General features: G+C 48.2%; 1 protein-coding gene across 13 annotated transcripts in view; it reads right to left on the bottom strand.

Annotated features, from left to right (window-relative positions):
- The window catches only part of Tnik (TRAF2 and NCK interacting kinase), a 440,041-nt gene extending 430,916 nt beyond the window's left edge, over window positions 1-9,125 (bottom strand). For all 13 annotated transcript variants that reach the window (XM_041658945.1, XM_041658944.1, XM_041658954.1 and 10 more), the window contains exon 1: window positions 9,007-9,125. In XM_041658945.1, coding sequence (XP_041514879.1) covers window positions 9,007-9,063 — 57 coding nt within the window. In that variant the 5' untranslated portion in view covers window positions 9,064-9,125. The remainder of the gene's footprint in view (window positions 1-9,006) is intronic.
- Window positions 9,126-10,330: the final 1,205 nt, after the last annotated feature.

A 10,330-nucleotide genomic window follows, 5' to 3' on the forward strand; every position in this document is an offset into this window, starting at 1 on the left:
CTCTGAGCTCCAGCGCCTACTTACATCACTAATCACTAGATAGGAAGGTTGATGGACAGATGTGTAAACAGATATCCAAACACAATCACCCCTGGGTTTGCATTTCATCCTTCCTTAGCTCAATGATTCAGTGGCTTTATCTTGTGTTCTACTTTTACCAGAAACTGGCAGACAATTATTCTGGATGTATGAGGCAACATGAGTAAATATGATCCTTTATACACAAAATAATTAACTTCACAAATTGGACAACACTTACTTACTATCTATCGTGTGTCCTGTGTCAGACAATGCTCTAAACACCAGGAATGATACATATGGCAAGCTCTCTTTGAAAGCAAAGCTTCTGACCCAGTGGGGTCCACATATATTTTTTTAATTCTAAATAGTCGTAATTGCTTTAAAGACAATATATAACCCTGAGTAAAATAGTCAAAGATGGAGTGACTTTGAGATGTGTAGCAAAGACCTGCCTCTCAGGCAGCACATTGCTCTCACAATATGAAGAGATAACACGTCAAAGAAAACCTCTGTGCGAAGCAGTCTCTGGAGGACATGCGGTGATGCTTGTCTCTGGCAATGTGACTCCATGTAGGGGAGTCCTTCCGCACTGACTAGGACTAACCTGAATTACAGACGAGATAGCAGGAAGTCCTGATGCATGACTTCCAAGATTACATCATAAAAGACTGTTGCTTTTGTCTTGTCTATTGAGCCTACACTATCTGGAAAAAGTTGTTGCCAGGTCACAAGGATGCTCCAGCGTGACACCCTAAGTCTTTCTATTGCCTTGATAAAGACCATCACCAAAAGCAGATTTGGGGAGGAAAGGGTTTCTTTGGCAAACATATCCTGAGTCCATTGAGGGAAAGCAAGGCAATGCTTGAAGGACGAGGCTGAGAAGAACACTGCATACTGGTTTGCACCCCAGGCTTGCTCAGCCTGCTTTTCTATACCATCCAAGACCTCCAACCTGAGTGTGGCACTGCCTCCCAGGATCTGGGACCTCTCACACCAACTTAAACCAAGAAAATGCCCTACAGACTTGCCTATAGGCAATCTTATGGAGGCATTTTCTCAACAATGATTTTCTCCTCCCAGATATATATAGATTTGTGTCAAGATGACAAAAGTCAACCAATACAGACCTCCCGCCCTCTCCCAATCCCCTTCCACCCATTTCTATCTTCATCAGGATAAATATTCAAGGTCATTTTACAGTGACTTCCCAGATATAAACCCTTTCTACCTGTTATCATTTTTCAATGAAGATTACTGTCCTAAATATCACAAGGATGTTTTTAAAAACTGAAAACACCTTGGTCTGAGCATGTGCATGCATGCAAGTGCACATGCAAGCACACACATGTACACGTATGCGCACGCACACACACACACATGTGCACATACCCGCCTTTAGATTCTAACCCTCAGAATAAGAAATCTCTCGAGACAAAACATGGAGAAAATTGAAGCAATTTTCACAATAAGAAAATTCTAGAAACAAGGACTCTCCTACACAGGACTTGTCATTGTATTTCTCATGATTGCTATTTCTGAAATTGCACTGTATGTAACAGGCATCCATTGGAGCTGTACCCTCCATAAAAGGCATCCCCCAGAGTCGTGCCACCTATGGGGTGTAATTGAATGCAAGTTCCCTGAGGCTGTGCTGTGGCCAGCATGGGACTACTTTTCTAGAGTTTCTGTATCTTCTGTAGGCAGCACCACCTCCAGACCCTCTATAGGACTGTTCATGTATATTTGTGAATCTGGTATTTATTGTTTTGTTGTGTGAAAACTCCTGGAGGTAATCCGCAGGGAGATCCAGCATTCTCTGCTCTGAGGAAGCTCACTGTCCAGTAGCTGTAATCTCGGAAGGCACACCCTGAGTATTGTGAGAGAAGCATTTGGTCAGATCTGTAAGTGTCAGAGAGAATGTGTACTTGAGAAAAAACAAGAACAATTGTTTGGAAATAGTAGCTGGTGTATGTTTATTACTGAATGGCTATAAGGTAGGATGTGCCCTAAAGGCATCCATCAGGTGGAAGAATTGTTCTCTGTGTCAGTAGGAAGCTGGCTCTATCAGAATGAAAGGCTGTGGTGGTAGATCCAGTTGAATGGGAATTAGTTTAGACTCCTTGCTGAAGTGCAGACTTTGCTCCATAAACTAGAAAGCCAAGGAAGACCTGGTAAAAAGGGATGACCAGCATCCCTGGTAAAAAGGGAAAACACGCTTTAAAAGACAGATGTGGCTACCATGAAGAGGCTGGTCAGAGGAAGGCTGGGGGTGGAGACATAGGAAGTGGATCTTGTCATGAGTGTTGCCCAGGGAAGAGTCATTACAGGAGCTACAGAGAAAAGTGGAGACAAGCAGACTCAACAATAGATATTCAGAATATTTACACTTGGGGTGAAGGAAAGTATGTTTTCCGGATTCAGGGTATCTTGGGACAGCTGAGCTCAGTCTGGATAAGTAGGAAGAGATGGGGCATTATCTCTTTCTGAAGGCAGCAAACTTCCAATCAAAGTGGAAGAAACCATCCCCCAGGTTCTCTAGCTTTCCCCACAGGAACCTCACATTTATACACGCAGAAGTGCATTTAAGTAACTAATACCATGGAGATTTTCTTGAAATTCTCAGCATACTACTAACAAACTAGCTTAGATTTCCTTCTAAGAGAACTATACCTTGCCCCCCAGGATGGAAGCAGCAATGTGACATTCAGGCAGCTCTCAGACTCCGGGTATCCCAAATTATGTCAGAAGCACAGTGAATGGCTGCATCCAGGTTGGGCATGGCCCCCATGATTCCATCCCAGGAAGGCTGCTCCCACTCAAAGGAGAGTGGCGTCAAAGCAGGAAGGGCATGAACTCATCCCAGAGCAGAAGGAAGAAAGGGCCAACCAGCAAGACTCAAAATGACAAGCTTTCAAAGAGCCTTAGAGATAAGGGGATGGGGAGGATTCTTGATAAAGACAAAGCATCTGAAACGCTTTCTTCGATGAAATAAACCATGACCTTCTAAGAAGATAATTATGCAAATGGCAAAAATAAAGACTTGTATTAGACTTTGTATTAAAGATTAATCCTGTTAATAATAAATACTAAAAATGTTTGATTATTCCACTGATGTCCCGCTAACTATTGCTGCACCCCCTTTTTCTTTTCTTTTAGATCCATTGGTGTTTCAACTGCCTGCATGTGTGTGTGAGGATGTCAGGTCCCCTGAAACTAGAGTTATAGTCATAAGCTGCCATGTGGGTGCTGGGAATTGAACTCAGATACTCTGGAAGAGCAGCCAGTGCTCTTTACAGCAGAGCTATCTCTCCACCCCTTGCTGCACCCTGTCTTATTAGGAGGCCATGTTGTTGCAAAGAAGATACCTTTCAGCGTCTCGGGGAAAACAACAAACTCATCAAGACGGAAACTGCTGTGCCCCTGCCATCTTAGGATACTGTTCTCAATCCATGCAACTTTACAAAAATCCTATTTTAGACCAAATTTAATTAAGTGCTCTGGGGTAATGAATTAATAATGTTTCAAGAATTCTCTGAGACCCAAGAGACCCCTGGCCAGCTTTTAAGCACTGGGCTATTAGAGTATCATTTTTTAAGTGTCCGCTCCATTCCATCCCCTCTGAAAAAGAAAAAACTATGAAAAGATATGACATAATAAAGGTGTTTCCATTTAAATAATGGGTCATCCGCACAGAATAGGAAAAAAGACAAAAAGATAAATTGTTTTCATAAATAAGGCCAATGACTGATACTAGTCTAGAAACATAGTAATCTTTAAAAGGCTTCTGGGTGTCCTTTCTCCTCTGGAATGGATGTCTATTCTAGAACCAAGCTCAACTGAGGACCTGAGAGATGTGTGCAAGACTACATGAGCACATAAGCTAGTCTGTCTCAGTGCTATTGAAAGAGGCACCTTCAATGAAGAACACTGAGGATGAAACCTGATAGCAACCTCTGGCCCCTACAGGCATGGACACATATGCGCTCACATACACTCCAAAGATGTGCCTTCTAAACCAGACATAGTCGCACACATCCGTAATCCCAGCACTCAAGAGGCTAAGGCCGACGTATTCGCAGTTAAGGCCAGTCTAGGCTACAAAATGAGCTCCACACTATCCTTGGCTGTTTCTTAACAACCTGCCTCAAAAACCAAAAACAAAAAAAAAAAACCATTTTTCTGCATTTTCTACTAGATGTAGTCACTGAGATCAAATGTTGGTGAGCCTGAGTTACCCATAAAATTCTATCTAATGACAAATTTGTATGTTTCTTTGTGACTTAAATGCTCTGCCCTAAAGTATTTGTTTTTAGAATCCAGGGTAATGAAGACAAATGGTTGATATTCCATCTTTGTCCCGTAACACCCAAGTGGCACAACCCAAATCACAGAACTTATGGGATAAGCACAGAGAATCCAGAAGCTTGTGACCATTCCCCTCACTCACTCACGCATTCATTCATGCATACAGTCACGCATTCATTCACCCATCCGATCATTTCTTTAATCAATGAGGCATCTAAATTCAAATGACTCTACGGCCCTTGACAAACCTCTTATGAGGAGGCAAGAAGTAAACCTCACACGCCTAGTAACACAGGCGTGAAGACTGCAGTCAAGACATATGTGCAAGCTTTCTGAATGAGATTAATTTTTCAGTCTGGGTGTTGATGGAGAGAGAAATGGCTAGGGACTGGAGAGACGGCTCAGTTGGTCAGGTGCTTCCCACACAAGCATAAGGACCTGAGTTTGGATCCCCAGCAGCCGCACACTGAAAAGCTGTCTGCGGCAATGATGGAAATGGGGGAGAGTGGAAGCAGGAAGATTCCTGGGACTTCGTGACAAGCTAGCATTGCTCCATCGGTGGGTCCCAGGTCTAGTGAGAGCAGAGGGGGCCTGGGGAGCTGCACTTTCAGAGGACCTGGGTTCAGTTCTCATATGACAACTCACAACCATCCTTAACTCCAGTTCCAGGGGATCAGACACCCACTTTTGGCCTCTGCGGGGTCCCAGAAGGCACATTGTGCATGGGCATACATGAATATAAAAAAAATAAATTTAATTTTGAAAAAGGTACAGAAAAACAGAGAATGTCACCTGACCTCAACCTCTGGCCTTTCCGATCACATGCACACACTCACACACATGCATGACACCATCAGCTTACATACGCTTACACTGCACACACTCACACACATGCACACACTCACACACCTGCATATAGCAGCTTACATACGCTTACACTGCACACACACATGGTGAGGAGAAGAGAAGGAGGAGAGAGAGTAGCTAGGCCAGAGAGCCATGGAGGGGTGGAGAATGGTGGGCTTAATTTTGTCTAATTTTGTTCAAGCAGAGAAGTATGCCTGAGTCCTGCCCCAAGCTAAATTATGGGATCAGTGCCCTGATCTTGAAAAGCTGACACCATGGGCAAAGCTGAAGAGAGTCCGTGTGCTGCAGTTCAGAAACATAGTAACCTCCAAAAAGCTTTCAGTGTTGAGCTCCCCTCATAGGCAACAGAGCATCATGGGGGATAATTTCATCTTCTAATACAGGGATGTCTGAAGCAGACTTGACTCAAGCCCAGGTCTGAATAAGGGGATTGTTTGCAGTAGTCCTTGTGTGTGTATACACATTTTCATACACCACATAGGTAGAGTTTATGTCTATAATACTGTATGTCATACCCACATGTACAGCCACTACACAAAGCAGCCATGGAGACACACAGAGTAATGTGTGTGTCTGGACGGACCCCTTGGGACATGTTCAGATGGAGACGGGCTGCTGAGAGAAGCTGTCCATGCAGGACAGCCATCTGTCCTGCGTGATTTAGATTGCCATTTGCCTGCAAAGAAGGGACTGGAAGTAGGCTAGACAGATACATTCCAAAGGTGCCTAATAGCTCTGGTCATTCGCATTGATAAGTTCTCTGCTTCGAGCAGGTTTTCCACTTTCAAGAAAAGAATATTCCTTGACCCTGATCAAATCACTTCTCTTGCCCCCTGCCCCAAGCAGAAAACATTTCATTGATTTCCTTTTCAAGTATAGATAATACACCTCGGAAGACGGAGGAGTCGGGAACCATAGGTTCTCTCTCTCAGCTACTTTTATCTCCCCTTTGGCTGTGTGACCTTGGACAACAGATTTCACCTCTCTGGGCTTCAGTCTCCCGAAGGGTACATGAGGGGAAGGGCCCCGTGTTCTCCAGATCTCTTCTAGCTTCCAGCTATGAAACAGCGCCCGACTCAACACCCGAGATCTAGCTGAGCTTCAGGAGCTCTGAGATGAGGAGTCAATAAATTGAATTCTGATAATCTGTTTTCTAATGAGAGACCCCACTTCATCTCACATGCACAAAACAAAACAAATAACAACAACAACCACCCAAACCTTGCAGAATTTAAATGATAGGGATTGATGCTGGCTGCTCTGGTTTGAATTAAGCATTGTTCCTATTTGGGGGAATTTTAGACGGGGCCCAGTCTGGGATCACTGGCTGAGAACAATGAGTCCCCAAAGTCAGAAGGAGAAAGGCCTCTCTAGACAGGAGCTGCTTTTAACCACCAAGCCCAGGGTTTACAAAGAGCATTGATTGTGTACATTAAAGAGCCACAGGATCACAGAGGGACTGGCAGGCTGATTCACTGACCTTGCCTGCATCTCAGGGGTCAGGCCTTTCCTCAGGAGGTGCTCACTTTCAGGCTTAACTGCAAGCTTAGGAACCAGCAATCTCCAAATCTGGGGAGCCAGCCACCATCTACGCTCTGATGTGTGTGCGGCCCACCCACTAGCCCTGGGAGAGAAACCTACCTGCACACCTCACCCACCACAAGACTGCCTGAAGCCCCAGGCCTGCTGAGTACAACTGTCTGCCCATCTGCATAAGTCTTCCAGCCAGCAGCTCCCCAGGCCCAGGGAGTAGCTGTTGTCCTAGCTCTTTGCATACCCCAGTACAGGCAGAGAACTCATTGAGGTTCCTGAGTGACAAAGAGCAATCAATCCCAGTGAATCATGAAAAGCTGTCTGTTCCAAATACAGGTTACAGGGCACAGGTCTCCCTGAGTGGGAATCCAGTAGCTGTGATGACAGGTTCTGTACTTGGCATCTCAGAAAAGCTTGCCCACAGAAGCCAGTCTCCCCCTCCCCAACTTAAAAATCACGTCAGGGAGAATGATGCTAAGATTCTGCCTCAGCTAAATCACAAGCCTGGCTCATTGTTCAGGTCGCTACCTCTTAGCCACTCCTCCTTCCTCAAGTCTGGGGCCACTGGTTCACCTGGTCAACTCACCCTCAGCAACTCCCAGCTCCAAGCAGAGCAGAAGAGCAGGCAGTGGGTAAAAGGGAGTTATACATGCACTTGTCCTAAGCTGCCTCTCTGTTCCCAGCCCCCACACTCAGCTGCCCACTGGTTCCTGATGTGGCCTTTGGGCATTAGAGGAACAGACAGCGTACTGTACTCAGGCATGAATGAGCCTTTGCTGCTCCACTATCGCCGCAGCCCGTTTCAAAGGGCAGTCAGTACTCAACCTGAGCACTGCCTCTCTGAATCCTCACCTCCCTGGACCAAAAGATAAGCAAAGGGCCAAGGAGTCAAGGTGTGGGCGGGCAGCAAAGAGGCTCACAGAGCCCGAAGAAAAGTATCACTTCGATCGACAGGTAACTAGCTTTTTAAAACGTCTGTGGAGAAAGAGGTAAGGGCAGGAAACACAGGTAAATGGCCCCGAGATTTAGCATCAGCCCAACAGTGTGTTCCTGAGGACCACTGGCCTTCCACCCATACTGGCAGTCGGTGACGTGACACCATCCCTTCAGTCTCAGCTACCCTCCGGGCATCAAGCAGATGCACTTGTTCTTTATTTTATTTTTAGTTCGGGAGAGGAAGAAACTAGTACTGAGATTGGTGTTCAATCTTTCTCAGATCCCCGCTGCTGCCACCGCCACCACCCCTTCTTACCCCCTTCCTGGCAGGCAGTATCTAATTAAAATGGCAAGAGCGCTAGGCTCCCTTCCCCAAAGGAGTGTGCTGGGATTAGGGGTGGGGGTGGGGAAGCGTCTAGGCTGCAAAGGGATTCCTGGCAGTATGAGCTCCAAACAACGGCAAAATGGATTCTAGATCAGTAAAGTCTTATTCAATACAATGAAACCGACGTCTGAGGTGTTTGGGGAGAAGGTAGAGGCAGAGCGGCAGAGCTGGGGGAAGGGAAGATGTTCTACAAAGGGCTGGTCACAGACCCGGGAAACACACACACACACCCACGCGCACACACTCACCACGCACACACAGTCTCTCCAGGGAGTTCCGGTGTGGTAAGGAGAAGCTGCTAAGGCGTCCCTTTCACCTGCTGAAGTTCAGCCATAAAACTGAAAGGTCACAGTCACCGAGTTAGAAAGGCATGGGCAGGGTTGAGTTCAAACCGTAGCTAAAGGTGAGTGTATCCTGGCGTTTAGGGAAGCGCCGAGCCTGAGCCCCCGCACGGAGGCAGAACCCGGGAAGGGAGTCAGTTGCCATCTACCAGACCAGCCCAGTACAACAATTACTGCCCTCTTGGAGCGGCAGGGTCAGCTGGTGGGGACAGCTAGACTCACGATGGCATCTTGCAGGTAGCTGGTAAACCTGAGGGACCAGTACCTTTATTCTAGAGGAGATTCTTTTTTGCAGCAAGAAGCAATCGGGTCTCGCGCCTTGGCAGGAGACGGTTGCTCGGGTGCACACACACACACACACACACACACACACACACGCCTTTCATGCAATTCTCTTACACCGACCGAAGATGAAACTGACATAAGCTCCACTGGCTTCCTTGCGGAGCCTCGGGAAGAGCCAAGCAGCACAAGGGCAGCCCAGCCTCTGCTGTAGGGGTAGAGGCTCAGCCTAGGACCCCATCAGCTGCCCCGGAATCAGAACAGGAAACCAGGGAACGTTCCCTCGCCCAGCCTCAGACCATTAGAAAGAAAGGAAAAAAAACACGTTCTACTCACCCTCAGGGCGGAGAGATCGATTTCATCCAGGCTGCGAGCTGGGGAGTCGCTCGCCATGTCTACTCTTCGCGGGAGAAATGGACCAAACCAGCCCGAAGAGTCTGCCTTGACAAGTCCACCCTGGTCTATTTCGCTCGCGTCCTCATGCGGCTGTCCGCCAGAGAGGCCCGGGGCCCAGCCTCCCCCGCCCACCCGGGCCCCCAACCAGAGTCGGATTCCGATCTTCCGTGAGCGTCGATCCGCGGGTTCCCGGAGCCCGACCTGCGCGGACCTCCAAGCCCGGAGCCGCGGTGCGTGTGGGCTGCGCGCCCTGATCGGCTAAGGGCGCTGGGGCTGCGTGGGTGTATTTAAATGGGACATGCTTCTTTGCTTGTGCGTGGATGGCGGCTGCATTGGCTGTTATAATGAGACATATCAACTCCTCCACTCAGCTGGGGGGTGGGGGTGGAGAACCACAGAACTGTCTATCACCGCTTCCTGGGAGGGGGGGGGGGCGGAGGCGTGGTCTCCGACTGGGGAGAGGCCGCGCTTCCTGACCGGGTCCCTCCGCACTAGCCAGGGAGGGGGAGGGGCGCGCACCCTTTCCGCCCTAGCTTTTGCGGGTTAATAGTACTGAATCGGAAGAGACTATCTTGAACCTCGCTGTGCAGGAACCCGAAGGCTATTTTTTAACGTGTTCAATTTGTGCAATGCACCAAAATGGCCCTTCGATCGCATCTTGGGGTTTCTTGACTGGGTTGAGATGCTCTAATGGTGAAAAGGCTGGTGAGGAGAGGCAGCGGGAAAAGACAGCAGCGTCCTTCCTCCCCCATTAATTATTTGTGGGGCTGGAGTAAAGGCGGGCCGGTGCAACCGGTGCATATAAGGACTTGTGCACAAGGAAGGGGATCCGCCTCCCGGCGCAGAGCCGGTTGGGGAGAAGCTCACACGCGCGGAGCACGCAGCCTGGCTTTGGCACTGGGCAGTGGTCACGGGGTCGCGGTCATTCGCGGTCCGGGAGTTGCAGGAAGGCAGGCCCGGATTATCCGTAGTATCTCAGCCGTGTAGATTGGCCAGAAGGTGGAAAGCCTGGAGATGTGAGCTCCATCTCGACATCGCCACACCCAGGACCTGCGCGTGCCGCAATTCCCCATGGAAATGACCGAATTGAAAAGCGAGGCTTGCTCCCTGGGTGCAGTAGCTCGAAGGCTTCAGGTAACTCCCAGACCGACATTAATTGGGCGACACACTGCCGCCGAAGGCAGCGTTTCCTTCTCTGCGGCTTTTCCCCGGTGACCCACACAGATTGATGAGAAAGTTTGGCTCAGGGAGAATAAGACGTGAC

The sequence above is a fragment of the Microtus oregoni genome, unplaced genomic scaffold (genome assembly GCF_018167655.1).
Source record: "Microtus oregoni isolate MIOR12 unplaced genomic scaffold, Mior012 000010F_ref0000083, whole genome shotgun sequence".
NCBI classification, from domain to species: Eukaryota; Metazoa; Chordata; class Mammalia; order Rodentia; family Cricetidae; genus Microtus; species Microtus oregoni.